At 40.4% G+C, this 20,956-nt stretch overlaps 2 protein-coding genes across 5 annotated transcripts; both read right to left on the bottom strand.

The window, feature by feature from the left end:
- Positions 1–37: 37 nt before the first annotated feature.
- On the bottom strand, positions 38–2,364 carry si:ch211-196f5.2 (uncharacterized protein LOC556372 homolog). The gene is made up of 4 exons (XM_036006966.1): positions 1,899–2,364; positions 1,693–1,792; positions 1,454–1,583; positions 38–767 (listed from the first exon to the last, which is right to left on the bottom strand). Exons 1-4 carry the CDS (start codon positions 2,138–2,140, stop codon positions 670–672), a joined length of 570 nt encoding a protein of 189 aa, XP_035862859.1. The 5' UTR covers positions 2,141–2,364; the 3' UTR covers positions 38–669.
- A 2,221-nt stretch (positions 2,365–4,585) lies between these two features.
- rec8b (REC8 meiotic recombination protein b) lies at positions 4,586–20,746 on the bottom strand. Of its 4 annotated transcripts, none has more exons than XR_004898694.1 (19): positions 20,539–20,746; positions 20,261–20,329; positions 19,776–19,918; positions 18,576–18,651; positions 17,942–18,059; positions 16,560–16,635; positions 15,827–15,894; positions 14,028–14,109; positions 12,907–12,952; positions 12,496–12,661; positions 11,248–11,382; positions 9,769–9,844; positions 8,977–9,161; positions 8,613–8,652; positions 8,418–8,475; positions 8,193–8,294; positions 6,777–6,883; positions 5,351–5,626; positions 4,586–4,867 (listed from the first exon to the last, which is right to left on the bottom strand). XR_004898694.1 is itself a non-coding variant. In XM_031294559.2 (18 exons), the coding sequence occupies exons 1-18, from the start codon at positions 20,592–20,594 to the stop codon at positions 5,550–5,552; spliced, it is 1,683 nt and encodes a 560-aa protein (XP_031150419.1). In that variant the 5' UTR covers positions 20,595–20,746; the 3' UTR covers positions 5,281–5,549. The 4 variants fall into 4 exon arrangements, 1 of the variants encoding a protein (XP_031150419.1); XR_004898692.1 differs by having other exon boundaries at positions 12,499–12,661; positions 12,907–12,955; XR_004898689.1 differs by having other exon boundaries at positions 12,907–12,955.
- Positions 20,747–20,956: the final 210 nt, after the last annotated feature.

Raw genomic sequence — 20,956 nt, forward strand, 5'->3', positions numbered from 1 at the left:
CCAGTGTATGTCAGTGGACTTTAAATCTTTTTATCCCTATGTGTTTTCTCTTAGCGTTGCCTTACTCAGAGATGTATCTGCTGCTTACAAAGGGCTTTCTCTAAATGGCAAACTGCAGCGGTGTGTTGCGTGTACTCTGGCTGATATACAACAATAAGAACCCCAAAGGTCCCTGACTGTCTGGACATACTAAAGCTAATACACCACATGTAGTTGTTATTAAAAAAAAAAAAAAAAAAACAGCACTTACTTTACCCTAAATACACTGTTAATGCTTAAAGCAGCCCAGCCTGAGTAACCAGTCCGTCTCTATCCATGCTATTTCTGCTCAGCCTATCAAAAACTACTCAACAGTATCCTACAACACATATTTGACAAATGCAAGAGATATTTTTTTTACAAATGCTACAAAAAAGTAACATGATGCTACAACGCTGGCAAGTTTCGGCATGCAGTTAATGTCAAGCCATTTAACCTCGCCTCACTAGAAAGAGAAACCGACGACACTTAGTTTGAATCCTCTAAATAAATGCAAACTTGCATCTTGGAATCAAAATGGAGTTAAAAAATGTGCTTTGCTGTGGACTAGTTGAACCTCTATGTTAGCCTTAATGGCTAGCTTGTGGATTCAAATTAAATCTGCATTCTGTTTTGGATGATGGCGACTCCTCAGATCTCCCGTTGTCCCTGGGCCTCAGTGGAGTCAGGCTGCTGGTTTTCCATGTCCAACGCCATAGTCATCTGCACCGGTGTCAGTCCATTCTCCCCTGGCAGACAGACAGAGGTCTTTTTAAATGCATGTGCCACTTAAACCACATCAGTGCTAATGATGAGGGGGAAAATACCACACATTAGAAACAGCCCTACGAAGGTATAGACGCAACATAACAGAAGATGCAATCTGGTCTATGATTATTATTAGTGTCTATATCTGCATGTTGGCTGTTTTTTATACTGTTGACATCAGCCATGATCTTTAGCTTGCTCTCTGTCACACAACAACCAGCCTTTTCTGTGCAGAAGTCATTCTATTACGCATAGAGAAAACAAAATAGCCATGATTGGCACAAGTCAAACAGATTTTCACAAATTCCCCCATAGGTTAGGTCCAATGCTTTATCTGGACTCTGCTGTAATGTTTATGATGATCTCATTTCAGTGCCTGAGGCTCTGGCACACTGCTGTGATCTGCATCAGTCTGACAGTTCACCCGTTATCTAAGAGGTCGTTGCAGACTGCCACGGCTGAGTGACATTTGGGGCATGGTTGCACACATACAGAAATAAATCCTCCATTAATAAGATGAACTATGAGCTAAAATAAATAATGAGAGCTGAGAATATGAGAGCTAATATGAGGGATAATGAGAGCTGACAGTAACAGCAACGTAAGATACATTACAAACTTCACAGGAGTTCAATATTGGATTGATTGATTTGAAGTGCTCCCAGACCTGTACTCCTGTGTTTCCAGGGCAGGATAGCCATTCCTGTACGACAGAAGGAGCGGTCAGTGTGTGCCTCAGTGCTGTACAGGACCTCCTGGAGCTGTTTGTCTCCCGGCTTCTGGGCTTTCACTCTCACCTACAACAGGAAACCAAAATGTGTTTACTTTACTAGCCTGCCTCAGACATACTTGAGTTTGCTTCCATTTACATCAAGATACAAAAAAAGAAGTCATTAGTCATCTTACCTCCAGGATGGTGATCTCTTTCTCCTTCAGCTTCCCTGCTTTGTTCTTAACCTGGGTCTTCTTGGTGTCGACCCACACCACCCTCTCCTTCACCTCTGACCTGGACACACACACACACACACACACACACACACACAGGCACAAAAACATGTTAAGTCTACAGGAAATTGCTTTTGTAAGATCCTTCAGACTGAGAGCAGACTTACTCTTGGATGCCCAGGTCGGCCAGTGTTGTGTCCAGGAAGGGAAAAGGCTGGTGTGCCGCGTCGGGCTCCACCTGGATAGGCAGTGACAGAGACATGGGGATCTCCCACTCCAGTTCAACACGCACCATCTTGCCACGTGACCTGGGGGACTCCCTGTCTGCTGGGCTGTCTGGTCCTCCGTTGGCCTGCTCCACATTGGCCTCTCCCTCCTCCAACAAGCTTGTTGTCTCGTCTGCTGCCATCTCGACTTTCTGATCAGTATCTTAAACAAAAAGAATGCGTTGTATCCCTCGCCCTTGCTTTATCTCTGTGACTGATGCTCGGTATCTGCGTGTTGTTGTAGCTGCTGGCTGGTCAGCCTCTCTCCTCTCCTCTCCTCTCTGGGCTGGTGATTCAGATCTCTGCCTCTTCTGATCTAGAAGTCCTCTGGAAAGTGTGAGTGTGTCCAATGCATACGGACTTGTGTTCCTCCTGGCTGATATAAGCAGCTGCTGTGAATGTGTGCTATGTGTCACTCAGATGTTAGGTTTATTAGACTGTCAGGGTGGTGATGGACGGGTGGTTGTGTTTGCACTGCCAGGTGTCTGTGTGGATTATCAGTCTGAGCATTCCTGGGTAAAATCAGTGTAAAGTAGAGTATGTTTTGACTGTAAATGGAAGTATGTGGCCTAAAGCACTTCCAGTCTGTGAAGAAACAATTGGGAACTGCATACTTCATGATCTAGAGTTAATATGTTGATGTATGTAGTCACATAACGCACAACAAAATGCCAAAAGGGTCACATATAGTTCAGTGTAGACAGATTTATTACTGTGTAATGAGATGATTCTCTCCACCAGCCCTCATCGTTTGTCTCCCTTCTCTCATTTGTCTGATAGTTTAGGTGAACAGGAGGTTGACGTGTGGATCATTCACAGCACAGCGTCACATTTTGGGCTTTTGAAGAATGTGTTCTTGCTCCGATTAAACATGTGGTCCCCATGCTGTGGAGCATGCGTGTGTTGTTCTGTACAGCAGGGAGCTTTTTCCCACTAAACTAGCACTCTGGACTCAGCATGTCACATTCCATGGGCAGCCGCACAATAAATCCTCCTTACGTCAGCACTGTGGAGCGATACAGATGATGTACAGGCTCGGGAATGTATAGAGCCAAAGGGAGGTCGACTGTCTAAGCATCAGGTTAGGGTAGCACATGTTGGATTTTCTGCTCGTTGAAGTGGCCATAATCTGAGCTACACACACTTACTTTATTTGCTAGGTGGAATGCTAACGTTGCTTCATGTCTGCTGGATGTGTAAATAAGCAACGGTTTGCTAACAAGTTCATCCGATCACTGATATATATTTGTGATCAGGTTTTTTTACGTTTAGCTGCTGCCCCCGTCCCCAGCAGTGCATTGTTTAGCTTCTGTGCCTGTCTTCTACAAACTGGGGGCTGTGGCGACCGTCATCTACTGTAGGTAATACTCTATTCTATCTAATGACTATGGATAAGTACCATACAACCCCACTTCAAAATGTCCAAACTAGCCCTTTAAGTGTATGTTGCTGATCTAATCTGATATATTGACCTGTTGGATCTCTTCAAGTTGTTTTTTTTTTTTTTTTTTAATTTTTTTTAACAAAAACATACATTTTTATCCAAGGGATTTTTACCACTTGCCAAGTAGATATTTTGGCCTCACTAATCAACCTGTGAACACAGTGAAGTCACACTTACGTTCTGTCCTGCAGTGATGCAGCAGTAGTGGTGGCTATGCAAGAAGCCCACTGTAACCTCTGTGTGCCAGAGGTGACTAACCATTAAGCTGCTTTTGAGCAAGGCATTTAGCCCTAATTAATGGGGGGGGGTTGTACCTATGAAGGAGGTAGCAGCAGGGGAACACCATGGAAAAAAGTAGTTGACTTGTTTTAGATGATGCATTTTTTTTAATCAAAACACAACGTGGCAGTGTAAACGACATTTCCCGGCATAGCACCGAAACCTGAATGTATCACAAGTAGTATCAACAAAATGACCATTCTACCATGTTGATGTGAGTTAGGATTTCTGTTCTGTGACTGCAGCACTGACCTCAGCTCAGTCACAACCAGGTGCCACATGGATACGGTCACACACACACACACAGACACAGACACACACACACACACACACACACACACACACACACACACACACACACAGTGGCGGTCCCCAGTGCGTTTAACGAACAAACACTTTAACTTTGTGTGGAGTTATTGAGGCATGAGGTCAGACAGCGAAACCCACTGTGGTCCTGTTGGAGGCAGGGGACTGCTGATGTAACTGTACGTTACATTTCTCTCTACCATCAGAATATTTGAAATAAACTTTTGGATTTGTTGGCAGCTGATTTTTTTTTTTTTTTTCTCTGATGCTTCGTCCGGAACAACAAACTATAAGGTTCATGTTTAGTGTCATTACTTTGGATTTGTCTTGAAGGAATAATATTTAAAAGAAAATACTCACTAGAGGAGTTAAAATATGTTTACAGTGATTCTTGAGCAGTTAAAATGAGAATACTATGCTATAGAAAATGACAAACCTAAATCATATTCTCACAGAAATACAAAGTTTATCAGGGGTGAAAATGTTTAGTGTGGAAGAATAATTCAAGATCATATGCTGTACTGAACAAACCCATTTTATTAAAAGGTTTAAGGTAAAAAGTGAAAAAGGATAAAAAAATACAAACATCATAAAAAGCTTAATTTAAAATCATTACAAAGGTTAAAATGTATACAAACTGTGGAACAAAACCTACCAGGTCCAGATGTTAACGTCAATAACAGTATGTGAATTAAAATTATTTTAACACTGATAAACTCAGTGGCTATAAATAAAAATACAACCATATCAACCAGATTAAAATGGTTAAAAAATCTTCTTTAAAACACTGCGTAAAAGCAAAGTTATGCTGTTCAATGTGTCACCCTTCTGAGTAATTTAAAGGTGCCCTGCCACACGTGTTTCATTACTTTGTGGTAATGTCTGAAGTTCTACCGTGGACTCTGTAACATTTTTTTGTGATAGAAAAGCCTTGGTTACTTTGTTTCAAGCCATTCTAGCGTGGTATAGAAAGCCTGCAGGAAGATTCAGCTCGATTTGTGCCAGTTCTCATTAATATTCAACGAGCTAAGCTGCTTGACTCTGATTGGCTAACAGCTAGCCAATGAGAGCCTGGCTATCAGCATCCTTTACCCAGCGCAACTGGGCGAGCTCATGAATAGTAATGAGCTCAGGCAACATGATGTCAGACTGACCAGCTTTTGTAATTGGCCTGATTTCTCCACTTATTTCTTTTCAGTGGCTAGAGCTGACAGAGGAGGTAGCAGTTCATTTTCACATTCACGACATAACACAAACACATATAGACCTAACATATTTCAAAAAATGCAAGTAAAAACGGTTTTGTGTGGCAGGGCACCTTTAACAATTCATATAAAAACATATAACCCGTGTGATCCTTTTTTTTTTTTTTTTAAATAAAAGATATCATGAGAGTGTGAGATCTGATGTGATGATATAATGCGTCACTAAAAGCGAAAGGGTTACATTCATACATTATATTCATCGATAAAAAGACTATTAACTGTACCTCTACAGGACTATAGTGTGTATGTTGTGTGTGTTCACGCGGCCGTCCTGATGCAGATGTTACTGAACGGTTCAGTCTGTTGGACGGTCACCTGTCGGGCAGACAGCAGCTCTGAGGAATAGAACCATCACACGTTAATCACATCAATATGTTTCACTGACCGGTACTGTGGAGGTCAGTTAGGTGACCTGACTAAAACATAAAACCTATTTTTCAGCTAGCATCAAAGAGCATCTTTAACTGACAAACGTTTCTAAAATGAAAAGCTCCATTATTCATTTATTTTGTCAGTTATTTCAACACGTAACATCTGCGCCATTCCTAAGATCTCTATTGCTGTCTGGATAAAATCAATTTCTAAGACATCAATGCTAGTCGATGAAGACCGGGAACTTGGTTTACTGTTAACCCCAATTTCTTTTTTTTTATATCAGAAATATTCAACCAAATTGCTTATTATTAAATAATAACATGGATGCATGGATGTACATTGGACGTATGGAACCACAACGTTCTTCCCAGGAAAAATAAATACTTACTTTCATTGAGTTTTGGGTGTTTAATACAATTTTATAGCATTTGAAAAATAATTTCAAAACAGTATATCCTGACTAAACTTACAACTTAGTGACCGATACCAGTCTGTGATCCACTCAACAGCCTCCGAACTATTAGTCAAAATAATTCATAATTATTGCTTTTTTTTTTAACAAAAAAATTAGAAGGTGTATTGACTAAAAAAGTGTTGAAAAAAGTGACAAAAACATGCAAAAACGCCTAAAGCATAGAAAAAAGGGGCGAAAACATTTTCAATTTTGACCCAGAAGGACAAGAAGTTCATGGCTGAGGGGAAGACAACACAAGGGTTAAAGGTCCCATGGCATGACATTTTCACTTTATGAGGTTTTTTAACATTAATATGTGTTCCCCAGCCTGCCTATGGGTCCCCCAGTGGCTAGAAATGGCAATAGATGTAAACCGAGCCCTGGGTATCCTGCTCTGCCTTTGAGAAAATGAAAGCTCAGATGGGCCGATCTGGAATCTGCTCCTTATGAGGTTATAAGGAGGAAGGTTACCTCCCCTTTCTCTGCTTTGCCCGCCCAGAGAATTTGGCCCGCCCATGAGAAAGAGAGAGACATCATGGCTTGCAAACGAGCAAAGTGGCAGTTGGTCAAGGGACCACTAAGGCCTATATAAAAGCATCCAAAGAGCACCATGTCATGGGACCTCTAAGATAAACCTCAGCTTTTGATTTCCTCACCTAGCAGTTTATAGAGCGTGTGTGCTGCAGTGGTGCGGTTGGCCTCCGGGGGCACCAGAGAGTCAAAGGTGACTTCCCCAAACCTCTGCAAGCTGGAGGAGATCCAGCTGCAAAAGACGAGCAGTGTGTGAGCAGTGATAGGATTCAACCTAGAGGACTGACATGGACCGATATTTTGTTTCCATAAGTAATAGTATATAAATACAGCATTTGTAGTTTTTGAATTTTACTGATGATGGAGCAGAAAGCTTGTGTGACACTTCCCAGTGACACCAGTGATTACAGAGCCACTATCGCTGCTATGAATGTAACTCCTGTTAAAACACATTCAAACAAGTGAGTCCAGTCAAAATGTCACATTACTGGCTTCCTACAGACATCCACTGTAATGCTGCTGATTTATACAACACATACAGTATACTCAAAGTCTATAACGGTTTGACTGTGTAACCCTGAAGTGGGTCTGTGACTCAGGTTCATCCCCTCAGGCCTGCTGGCTGCTTTCTGTTTTCAATTTCAAAGCAGATGTCAAACAAAGTAAGATGTGGGTCAACCTGTGATGCCCGGGGGCAACAAGTGTCCAAAACAAAAACAACATGACCACGGAATTATTTTATTTATAATTATTAGGGGTGTGCAAAAAAATCGATTCGTATTCGAATCACGATTCAAGCTCTACCGATTCAAAATCGATTCATATTTAAAAAAAAAATATATATATATATATATATATCTTTTTTTTATTGTATGTCTACTGCAATCACATGATAGATAGATAGATACTTTATTGATCACCAAGGGGAAATTCAAGGTCCCAGTAGCTTACAGACATCACACACAACATACACATACATCACAACAGGATGTTAAAATAACAAAAAATACTAAATAAACTAAATAAAAAATCCACATGAATGTACTAAGGGATAGTCACATTATATATATATATATATATATATATACACACACACACACACACACACACACACACACACACACACACACACACACACACACACACATATATATATACACATACATGGGAAAAGTAACTACATGTACATACTGTGAATCGTTTTTTAATCAAAAATCGATATTGAATCGAATCGTGAGCCAAAAAATCCGATCAAATCGAATCGTGACATTTTCTGAATCGTACACCCCTAATAATTATTAGGGCTTTCATTTGATAAAATAGTTAATCACATCGACAATCGACAGTACACGCAAATAACTTTAGTCTTGTCGAGAGAACCACCAGAGCCTTTTAACTGTGATTAAGGATTAGGTTTTAACCTCCGAAGCCGTACAGGGTGCGGCGTACACCACATCCGTCGCGATCACGGTCTTCTTCTTGCGTGTTTCTAAGCTTGCTTGTGTTGTGAATGTGTGTGTCGTGTGTATTGTATGAAGTACCTCAGCATGTCCCTTTGTTCTGTGTCAGTCCGAGCCTCGGGCATCTCGACGTTCTCCTCCGCTATGGGATCCATGCGGAGCTGCGCCTCCTCTTGTGGAGACCTACACACACACACACACACACACACACACACACACACACACACACACACACACACACACACAGTGATGTATTTCTTTGTCCATCTAGCTGTCTGTCTGTCCATCCATCCACCTGAGACTTACCATCTGCTGACAGGAGTGACCACATCGGTTATGGATTTGTCCTCTTTGGACGTGTAGGCTGTTGACAAACACAAACATAAAGAAATACACAACTAATGGTTGCAGCTTGAGTTGAATTTTATTTTTATTGTCCTGCCAAAACATGTACTGAAAAACTGATATAATGTGTCTGAGAAAGAGAGGAAGAATTCTTACACGAGCCGTCTGCGGGTGGCAGTCCTGACTCACTGGATATCTGAGAGAGAGAGAGAGAAAGAGAGAGAGAGAGGCAGAGTTTCATGAAGTAGAAGCAAGGTTTATAATCTCATTTGTCTCCCCACTGAACCGAACGCTCTCAGTTGGCAGGCTGTGACTGCGGGCTAGCTGGCTAACTTTTATTATTATTATTATAGCCACAGTTTCACAAATAGCTTTAGCATGGCAGCCACTGGAGTTTGCTAAGAACTAGAAGCACTATTTGACTTTAGACCATGGTGCTGTACCAGGATAAGAGCTGTAAAACAAAACAAGATGTAAAAGATCTCCACTCCAATCAAAATGTACCTTCACGCAGACCCACCTCTCGCATGCTTGAGTGCCTCCTCTTCCTCTCCGTCCTCAGTGTTTCTCTGTCCTGCTCGGACTCCCCTCTCGCCTCCTCTTCTTCTTCCTCCTCCTCCCCTCCCTGTTGTCCCCCATGTTCTGGCAGGACGGTGAGTGAGGCACACTGTTTCCATAGTGACTGGAGGTCAGCATGGATGAGGGCTGTAGAGGGGTCAAAGGGCAGATTTCGGTCAATATTTTGTAATTTTCTTCACCACAGCTGATGTTCGCGGTACGTGGGAAGCCGGTGTGACTCACAGACTGCAGTAAAGTGCTAATACAATGTTTCAGAGGCCCAAAAGGTTGTTGCTGATTGACAGTTATGAGTTATACTCTGGGGGCTTTAAAAAGAGCAGAGTTTCTGCAATAAGCATAATACTATCTCTCTGACTGCACAGCAAGTTTGTCTGTCACCTAAAATGTTAAGTTGATTAGCCATCGGGGATGAATCTAACTTACAAACAGTGAATTTGTTTTCTTCAGACATTATTTATTTAGTTATTGGGTTCTTTGCCCAGACGTTTGAAGATCTACTGCACCACCTGCCAGACACATTCCCCGCATTTGGCCACGACACTGAACACCGTTATGTATTTTTCTATTCTATTATCTGCATTTGTTGGCTAGTTTTCTTGTTTAGTTCTCCATCTTGCATGCTTCTTTCATTTCTTTTCTTAAAGAAAAAAAAGCTAAGTAATAATTTCTAATGTTCAGTCGATATTATGGGTTTTTCTACAGCCAGGTGTGAAGTGTAGCACTTAGCACTGACATCCACAGGGGGCGCTGAAGAGCTGAGCAGGAGCAGCACACTTGGTCAAGTAGGACAAGTCCAGCAATACCTCGGACTGAGAGGAAGAACAACAAATTAGCTTAATGGAACAGCTTCAAGTAGGATTTTTGCTTTTTTTCCCAGAGAGAGAAAGAGAGAAAGGAGGGGTAAAAGCCAATAATCGTGTCTCAAAGGAAATTAAAGAAATAAGTAAGAAAGGAGGAAAGAAGTAAAGAAAGAAGGAAGGCAATACAATCAATGAGCGCTATCCCAGTGGGCTTAGAGAGAACTAAGGAAGGGAACTGGAGAGGTGGAGAGTTTAATGAACTGAGTAGACACTTTGATGGCAAGTCTTTGATTACAGAATGGCAAAGACTGAAAATTCAATTGGTCAGTGTTAGAAAAACTAGGCTTAGAACGGATTGCTTCAATTCCTTTGTTGAAACCATTTGCATCCAAACTGCTGTTTTAGTATTTCTGTTAATCATGAAAGCTGAGTGACCTTGCAAAGAGCACACAGGATGTATCCTGAGGGCAGAGCGCGTGATGTGGAGGAGATGCCGGGCCTGACCAGAGATAAGAAGAAAAGCTACCGATTGCATGAACCTTCTATGAACCGAAATAGCTAACTTGACTCCCAACTCCTTTAAAACGACTCTGTTGTGAACACATCTTCAGTCATTTTCTGTACTCCTGCTGTGGGTGCTGTAAAACGGAATACTTGCAAGTAAACGAGCTTTTGAGAGAACGCCAGTGATTCTGTCCATTCTTTGATAAATCATTATCCTAACAGTCAGTGTCAGTGAACCCTTGATCCTCTTAAGTGTGTGTGTCTACATACAGTTTATTTAGCTTTAGGAATAGTGTTTGTGTATGTGTGTGTTCAAGTAGGGCTGGGCGATATGGAGAAAATCAAATATCACGATATTTTGACCAAATACCTCAATATCGATACCGCACCAATATTGTAGTGTTGACTATTGGTGGTTTCACAAAATATTTACACAATGAGATTTTTGATAAATAATCATCAATAATGTGGATATAATGACGAAGTGGGTAAAGGCAAATAATAGAACAGTTACAACAGTCTGGTGAGTTCAGAAAATGACATCACTTTACTGTAATACAGCCTGTAAAACCAGGAAAAGACAACACTTATGTCATATTACGATATCCAAAATCTAAGATGATATCTAGTTTCATATCACGATAGCGATATAATATCGATATATTGCCCAGCTCTATGTTCAAGTCATGCTGATATGTGTGTGTGTGAGATCACCAAAAAGCCTAAATAACTCCAGAAACTGAGAGCAGAGTAAAAAAGGAAGCAGAAGGTGGTGCATATTAACCTACAAGGGATCCAAACCTCACTTCAAATAACTGAAATATTTTAATAATATAAATATTGCAATTTGAGTCAGTGGATCCACTTAGACACATCCATTGTACGACAATCTCAGTGTGTTTCTGTACCAGTTCCAGTGTCTCCGCCAGCGGGTTAGTGATCTGTTCCTTCATCGCTCTCTCAGATATCTGGACCTGAGGGTCGGCAAAGACCAGCTGACGCCTGCGACGTCCGCCGGGCTTCCTGAGAGGAGGAACCCCCACCTGAGGGCGGAGGGAGAAGCACACAGCGTCAGTGTCTACAGCGTTGGTTCTATTAAAGGACATCACACTCCAGCACACAAACTGGAAATTATGAAGCCATGTGTTGACACACACACACACCACACGCGTGCTTTCCATTACTTGTTTCCAAAACGAAACTGGTTGCTCATGTCATGAGTCACTTTGTGGAATGTAGTTCAAGGTTGATGACAACTGTCACGACAGCAAACACTGCGTCACTGTCGCCTCCGTGGTTCCTACATGTCAGAATTTGGACACGATGTCAATAAAAGGGTACTTGGAATATATATTTTACATTTTTGAAGGAGATGCACTATAATTGGATTTAATAGTTTGTATTTTCATTTAGGCACTTTATAAAAGACAAAGTGAAATTAATGAATTAACCCTTGTGTTGTCTTCCCGTCGGCCATGCAACTTTTAGTTTTTCTGGGTCAAAGTTTAAAATTGAAACCGTAAGATGCTTTTCCCGGTGTTTTTTTTTTTTTTTTGATGTTTGTTCTTCTCCTTTTTTACCACGTTTTTGAAGCTTTTTCCATCATTTTTGTCACTTTTTCCGACGTTTTGTCACTTTTCCGGAGTTCTTTGTAGATTTTTTTTCCTGCGCTTTTGATATTTTTGTTCTTGTTTTTTTCCAACATTTTGGTCACTTTTTTAAACATTCTTTTCTTCAAATGTTATAAAATGGAATAAAACACCCACATTCAATGAAAGTAGTGAACTGATCATTCATTTTACTTGTGAAGCACGTTGTACGGAACCATCCACGTTATTATTTTTGACAATTTGGTTGAAAGAAACCCACATTTCTGATATAGAAACTTTTCGGGAAAAAAAAAATTGATCAAATTTGACCCGCGGCTAACAGGAGGGTTACAGTTAGAGCGAATGAAATGACAGGGTATCTCCAAAACATGTTTAGAGGCATGCATGCTCTTATTTACTTTTTAGGAGTACAACACTTAGTGTAAATAACTATTTGTTCAGACTCAAGACGCACTGTACATCTTTCACTATTTCAGTTTACATTTTGCACAATACAAAACTAATACTGAACAAACTAGCATCAAAACAGCATCACCCATGTCTCACCACTTCGTAGGAACCTTCTGTTGCTCTGTCTCCCTCTGATGGCATGGCAACCTGCACCGGAGTCATCTCAAAGTCTCCAGCTGCCAGAGGACGCTCCACGGGGTGAGCCGTCTCCTCGTCTGGCAGCCACACACTCTGCTCTGCTCCCAGCAACGTCTCCTTCAGCCTGGATACAACAACACACAGTAAAAAAAAAGTCACAGGCCTGGGCTAAATATACACTGACTGACGGAAGACAAAATACTTTCACTGCAGTATGTTTTAAATCTTTCTTGAAACTACAGTACGTGGCAATGTTGTAGCGTGCACAAAGGCAGACTGGTATATCATTATAAAGTTGACATTGCTCAGTGTTGGCACACTCTGAGCTGTTGAGGACTGACAATCATTTGACAATCACAAAAGACTCACAGATCAATAGAGGACATGGCTCCCAGGTCTGTCTGCCGATCCTCCACTTCTGTTTAACAAACATTACGCACAGTGTCACAATGTGACACAACGCACGGACACAAATAAACAGATGTTCAAGTGAACACATTTCCCCGAAATGATCTCATCTGTAAAAAGCTTAGTAACCATAACATGACAACACATTATTGAAGAAAGTGGTTTGTTTCCTCTGTAGTACCAAACCTCCTAACACATTCCCTCTCTACTCTCTTACTGTGCTTTTAATGCAGGAGGTGAATTGAGAGCCAAAACAAATTATAACCAACTGAAACTGAAAATAAACCTTTTCTCTCTGGCAGCAAAAGCACTCACAGAGTCCGAATTGCTATAATTATTTTCTTTTTCAATTACAGCACTGGCACAAAGAATGTGACCTGGTTGACTGATGCAGACACGTTACAAGAGAGGAACACACTGTGGGAATGATAATCTAGAACAGAGCTTCTCAAAGTCCGGATGTGTAAAAATTTAAATGTTCTGAATAAATTACAAAATGTAAATAGGATGAATAGGTTTGGACTTTTTTTAATTTAAATTATTATTATAATTAGACATAATTATTATTTAATAGACATAAAGGAAGAAGCCAAGGCACACAAAATTTCGTAAAAAACGAGTGCCTTGGCTTCTTCCTTGATGTCTACTGGATTTGTTCATGCTCCCTACCAAAGAGCACTGCCTTTTTATCACTAATATAAGTTCCAAGAAGCTCTCCAACCTCTTCTGTTCTATATAAAAAATGTTTTGTTATTACAGAGAGAGAGAGAGAGAGAGAGAGAGAGAGAGAGAGAGAGAGAGAGAGAGAGAGAGAGAGTAGGCTACTGAAAAAGGTACCGTTGGATAAAGTTGACCAGGCATGATGTCCCGCGAATGTATGTTGCTAAAAAGTTCTATTTTATTATTGCCAATCGTTGAACAAGAATCAGATGCAGACCATTGAGTAATAGGTTTTAGAATCCCTAAACTGGACACTTCACACATCTTTAAATTGAGTACAAACCCGCAGTATGACATCATACTAAACAACTAAAACACAAAGATAGTACGTATGCAATGCTTATCATACACAGAGCACACACCTCCACGGAACTGGTCTGGCTGATCCATCAACAAGTCAATCTCTCTGGCTGTGGCTTCAGGAAGGTCATCTCCCTCAAAATACTGATCCAGAAGGAGGGTGACAATTAGAGACAGACAAAAGTCAAACAGCAAAGGTAAAGAATAAAGAGAAGGGGATAGAAAAGAAACAGAAGCAATGGGGGTTTTGTCTGTTTAGTGTCCACGGTGATAAATAATGGAAGTAAAGTAATGTAAAACAGCAGTAAAATGCAGCAACCACAAAAACAAAAGCATATATATATATATAAAAAAGACTAAACTTGTGCATGCAAAGCAAAAATAAAGCCAAGGGGCAGACAAGCGCGAGGGGGAGGACAACAACAGATATGTGAGCAGCATATCTGAGTGTAAACAAACTGTGAGTGCAGGCTGATGTAATTAAGTCAGATCGTATCAAGCCAACATGGACTTGATCAGCTGATGATGCTTCAGGAGGAGCATTATCAGTCCCTAAGTGACAGAATGAGGAGGGTAACAGTGTGTGGAGGTACTGCTGGACTCAGACTTACTGTAGTCAAACTACATTATAATATAACTCTGCCTTCTTTAAAGCACTGCGGACATTGAGAGGTCAGGCATCAGAGGCCTGTACTACGAATCAAGATCAACATGCCCTGGATTTCTTTCAGTTACCCGGCTTCACCTAACCTAACAACCGCGGTCCCGCATAAGCTGTGTCACGACGGTGGTTAACAACTAGTTCAATCAACCCAGGGTTTCCCAATCCAGCGACGTGCGCGTCCACATAAAAGAGGCGGTGTTTGCACAGCATGACCAATCACAAACATCTACCAGAGCCGCATATTTTACATGAGAAGAGCAAACTATAATTCTACATGAATATGAAGAACACAGACACGGTTTTACAGGCAAAACGCAATACAGTTGCTGCTTCCTAACACAGGAAGGAACGCTGGGAAAAATAGCCGACACTGTTATGCGTAAATCACTTATATCAATATCACTTCCCCATCAGTCAGGCACAAGATCTGACCATAATTACACTTGTGCTTTCCATACTTTCCAACTGTCGTTGCTTTAGGCTATTATTTCAGTTGCAACCCTGGCAGTGGTAAGTGATCATGAGAGAAAATAAAAAATCTTGCTTCGTAGTACAGGCCTCTGGTATTTTACATCCACACCCCCCCCCCCCTCCCCCATGATTAACTTCAGTGAATTCTACACACCATTTAGAAAATTGATTGAATCTGTCCCATACGTGTCTGTTATTTTTTAGAGCAGTGAAAACCACATACCTCCCACACAATTACACAAACAGATGGGACAATACAGAATCTGCACTAGGGCTTCACCATGTGAAGAAAACATCTAATTGCGATTATTTGGACTGACATTGCAATATGATTCACAATATTGGAGGGAATGATCATTTTTGTATCATTATTCTCATTTTCATTGAAAAATATTAAAATTATAGTGTGATTTTTTTGCGAGGATCTGTTCCAAACAAGGATGTTTTTTCTTTAGTCTGTAGGATGGGATGTCTCTGCAGCACCACAATATTTAATTCAGAATGGTTTGGAATATATTTTGCCTTTGACAAATATTGCCCCCCTCCCCCAACCACCAACAGACAGAAAGTCCAACAGGCGAGCAGCTAACTTGTGACAAAGACCTTAACTAAAGCTGTTGTGGGCACACAGTCCACATCCCAGCTCAAGGATTCACCAGGACACCCGATGTACCTAAAATGATGACTGGGATGTTTCCTGTGCCTGGACTGTGACAGGGAGTTTACCTCAGCAGCTGTGATGACAAGCTGCTCTTTCTCTCTCAGGGAGATGGCAGCTGGAGGCGACCTGAAACCTGGTTTAACAACAGCAGGAGGAATTAGGAGCCAAGCGTGTTTGCAGCACAAGAAGGATGTGAGAGTAGCTGAGGAGAATACAGCTGTCATTCAAGTGTTTATAGCCCAAAAAAAAAAAACAGACAGGACATCCAAATCTGGGCCTGGGTTTAGCCTGGAACTGATGCGTTTTTTTTTTTTATTCAACATGTGCAGATAAGATAAGATTAAGTTGCTGATGACAGAAAACGTATTCACAATTTTCCTAACAGGAGTGGAAATAGCAACCTCTCTGTGCCAGAAGTTTACATTTAGAAGAAAATCTATTTATGGAATCTATGCTAATGAGCTGACCCATTTCTAAAACCTTTGAAGATTATTCAATTATCTTGACTGGAAACATGCATAATGTTGCCACAACCACTATTACAAATCATAATAACCTGTGTTCTTAATTAAAGTAGGTTTATTCAAAGTACATAATCACAAGTGTCACAAAACAACCAGAAACAATCCTTAATCAATTGCACATTGCAATTATAAACATTGTCATAGAGTAAGTTGTGTCCCATTTCAGATGAGGCGTCTTTCAAAGGAATTATGATATGTTTGGTCTTGAAGTGTGGAGCCACACCTAAAATGGGACACAGCTAAAGTCTTTCAAATGTTGAAATCTCAGTCTCACCCTCTGTGTCAAGTGAAGTGTAGGAACTGGACACCAGGGAGTGCTGTGAACCTGCCTCTCCAATCGCCAACATTTGCTAGAAATATACATTACAAATATTATATAACAGGCAGAATACTATTCATTCATTTCATTCCAGAGTGTGAACTGAGCCTAAAGAAAACTGCCTCTTCATGACCAAAATGTGTTGTATGTAAACATAAGGCTACAGTTTCTAAAGACCAAACTGATTCAGTTTCTGAATGTGATCTGATGTCTTTTCTTTTTTCTTATTTTGTCTCATACCTGATGCACTTCTTTATGTTTAAAATATTGAAATACAAACTGTATCTAAATACACTGCAGTTTCTAATTTGCATTCTAAAAGCCAGTCCAGTTTAGGGTTCCTTTAAATTCATGATAGAACCAAATGAATTATTTTCATATTTAGGTCCCCATGTTACGTAGTCTTAACCTTGATTTAAGTCACACATGGTATTTCTACAGGGAAAGATTACAAGGAGGGCAAAGTTCAGCCATTTACAGCACAGAGACTGATTAAGGGTTATCGACTGTGATTCACTCTCTGACATCTGACAATACCAATGGATAGTATAGGAGGGATATTGCACATATGCAATGTTAGAATGGGCGTGACCTACACTTGTGTTCAAGGCCAAGAAACAATGACTCACTTGTGGCAGTTTATGATTTATCAATGACTTGACAATGAGCAGAAAAAGCTGAGATGTTGTAGATTTGTAATTTAGGAGGTACGTGTCAAAAAACACATGTGGGAAAACCCTGAAAAGTAACATAACAAGAGCATAGTTTATCAGGTGGACATATGCAGCTGTAGAGAGACTTTAGGTAGCTGTGGTATGTGTGGTTAGAAACACTCACATGTAGCAGCTGAGCATTTGTGCTGAATGTGGTCAGATCCTACTTACTATGACGTAATTGTGTTCTGTGTAAACTGCAGGTTCTCCAAGACATCTCCAGTTTCGTATTATGGAGTGTGGAGTACAGAGTACATGTCTTGTATACTTAATAGTGAGTATCTTGGGTCAAGTTTGTTATGTATATGTAGTTTATTGGGTTACCTCAAACTACTACTACTATGGGTCATGGTAAATACTGTACTACTATCATTATAACGGTTGTATTTAACACTGAGTTGCTACTGCTACATCCATCCAGCCAGCTCATGTTTACAGGGTGAATATTTGATATAAAGTGCAGGTTACCGACTGTGTACAGGCAGATTTGACATGTGTTGAGTTTTGTTGTGCTTCACTACAGAAACAGACATTAGACTACACGCCCTGTGTAGATTGCCTGCCATATTTCAGACTTGAGAGCCACACCAACACATGCAGTGTACGGCGGTATGGTTAATGTACCTGGTGTGTTTTATAGGGGCTGGGCAGCTGGTGTGATGCCATGAGACCGAAGAAGGGGTCCTGAGCTCCCTCAGCCTCCTCCATCATGTACAGGCTGTCAGGCACATTCAAGGCCAACCTGCCAGATGAAGAGAGAGTGATACATGCCAATGTTACTAATCAAAATATTAAAACACCACACGCGTTCAGTGCTGCACAGGCTAATGCAACACTATGCATATTGTACTTTTAACTGCGCTGTTGGTTTCATGGACTTATAAAATAATAATAAAAAACTACTGGAATAAGATTAACACAGAGCATATTTAGAGTGCAGAATGTTTAAAGATAAATTGCATCCGCAGAAACAAGAGCTCGTACATTACCGCTGTGACAACGGCTTATTCAAAATTTACGAAGCCATTCGCATGAAAGTCGCTCAATTTGTCCATCGCTCACTCAATAAAACACCACCATCTCCTTCGCAGTCTTTATTCCCCAAAAAAATCTCCCACATAAATATCCTTCCAGACGCTTTTGAGCTCGGACGTTCCTAAACACGTACAACCTTTGCACAGCTTAAAATGTTAGGCGCCCAAGGATACAAAATACTCTTCCACTGATGAGCAAATATGTCGTGTGTGAGTGTGCAGACCTGTCAGACTCAGCCATGTCGATATTTATGCATTTTTTAGAGCGCAGCAGGCGGTCAATGGTCTGTTGAACCTCCTCTGGAAAATAGAAAAGGGGTTAAAAGCTTTCACACAAACGTAAAATATCTGCCATAGCAAGCAAATCATCATCCTGTACTCATAATGTAGGTGACCATATGACCATTCTGGCTCTTCTCCTCACAAGAGGAGAAGGCAATGAAAGGAGCAAATAGTAATCAAATGGTATTTTCACCATGGGTCTTGTTAACGTCACTTAAAAGCTTATTATGCATAAACTTTGGGCTTATTGAAATCCACACCCTAGTCTGGACCAACAGAAATAAAACAGTGGAAAATTCACATTTTTAAAAGATCATATTCTAAAAATTGAGAGGACAAACTCCACCATGCCATGCATATGAAATACAGCATAAACATATTATGTGCTCTCAATTGTATGCGACAGCTTTGGGAGGTTCTATTCTATTCTACTGACTGATGAAATGAAATACCGTTGCTGAATCCAAGAGCAACTGTGGACCACAGACAGTGAATGCTTTATTGGCTTCTCCTCCTGCGTATCATTATGCATTGTATTTCACTGTTTTCATCAACCATGACAACAGCATGATTGTGAATCTGTCGGACGCAATATCAGTGTCAGGGTGTAATTTAAGACCAGATGATTAGAGACTGAGAGACACTGAGTTTGATGATATTGCATTCATCAGCTCTAAATTAGCTTCTAAATCAGACTTGCCACAGTGATTTTGGAAAGCTGAGATTTCTACATTAAGCCTAGCAACTGACAGAGAAAATTGTGTCTGCTGTTTTCACATTTCACCTGAGCTTACCTTAGAAAGCCGCCCAGCAGAAAATATTGTTTCTTGAACTAAAGATCATCCTGCATAGACTGCATTTTCTGAAAACGTATAAGTAAGCAGCTGGAAAATGATTCCCTTGTGTTAACCCAACTACCTCACTCTATTGCCTGACTTTGGTAACTGTTCCACACTATAAACTGCTGCCACAGTAACCGAATGTACAGTATGTGGGTTTCATATTGAATAAAAAAAGGTAAAGCCTCTATTTTTTTGTATCTCATGCCTAGCAGAAAGTGTGTAGCAGTATATTGTGTGTAGACAATGTAGCTTGGAGGAGAGTAACAACTTTTTTTTTCAATTCTTGCTTGTTTCCCTTACCTAGCAGGAAGCCACACTGTCTGTGGTAGACTACAACCACTCCATACTGCAGCTGAGATGACAGGTAGAGAGAGAACCGAGGCTTCGGTAGGTTTTGTTGCGGTGGAGGAACCTTAGCTGTCACATAGTCCAAAATGTCTCCGCTGTAATAACATACAACATGTTAAAATCCTCTACTAGTTAAATACTAGCAGATGAGAATAGCTTTAACGTTACACCAAACTAACGTTAGACCACAGAATGATTGAAAGCAAGCTAGCTGCTAAAAATGCATCCCAGCACTGATCAAATTAAAAATGGTCTAAGTTATATTAACGATCCCAAGTAATAACGTTATATGATTGGCAAAATGAGACATGGATAGCTGGTGATAACGAAATATAATACAAAAATCACAATATATAAAGGTCATACAGAAATTAAACTCATATTTTTATCAGATAAGCTAACGTTAACACTAGCCATTCTCCTGCGGATATTCTTACCATGTTCGCTTGACATTGACTTTGAGAAGCTCTCTGCGAGTGATCCTGATACCTTTGGTGGCTGCCAACCTGAACAACAGAACACATTAATACAATTTAGAAAGAAACCTTTGCTGACAGAATAATCTGCCATGTAACATTAGTTAAGAGTTGTTGCTGTATGTTAGTACGTTAGCTAAAGTAGACTATAGCCAGTGGTTAACATGCATGATTGCTAGCTTTGTAGGTAATGTTAACATTAGCAGCTAATGCCAATTTAACCATATTTTCTAACTCACCAGATTGTGGCAAAACATCCAGTATGGCGATGGAGGACATCTGGGTAGTAAAACATTTTTTCTTTTTTAGATATAGCAGATACTTAGAAGAAAAAGGAATGTATTTATCTAATGGTAATGGTAAAATATTAAAAGCTTGTTAAGTTGCACCAAAGAGACTAGCTAGACCGTCTTCGTTCGGTTGCACCACGATTTTCCCGCGTCAAAATCACAGTGGACCAATCAGTTTGCGAGACTTATCAAATCGAAAATAAACACTCGTGATGCATTTAAGGAAAGATGGAAATTTGACTTTTAAGTAGTATTAGTGCTTTTTATGAAGTTGGGGGTTCGAGATAGACATGTGAATAATGAATGTGCTATTCATTATTAGCATTATTCTAGATTTTCAAAAAGTTTTCAACATTTTTGCACATCC

The sequence above is a fragment of the Sander lucioperca genome, chromosome 1, assembly GCF_008315115.2.
Source record: "Sander lucioperca isolate FBNREF2018 chromosome 1, SLUC_FBN_1.2, whole genome shotgun sequence".
Classification (NCBI taxonomy): Eukaryota; Metazoa; Chordata; class Actinopteri; order Perciformes; family Percidae; genus Sander; species Sander lucioperca.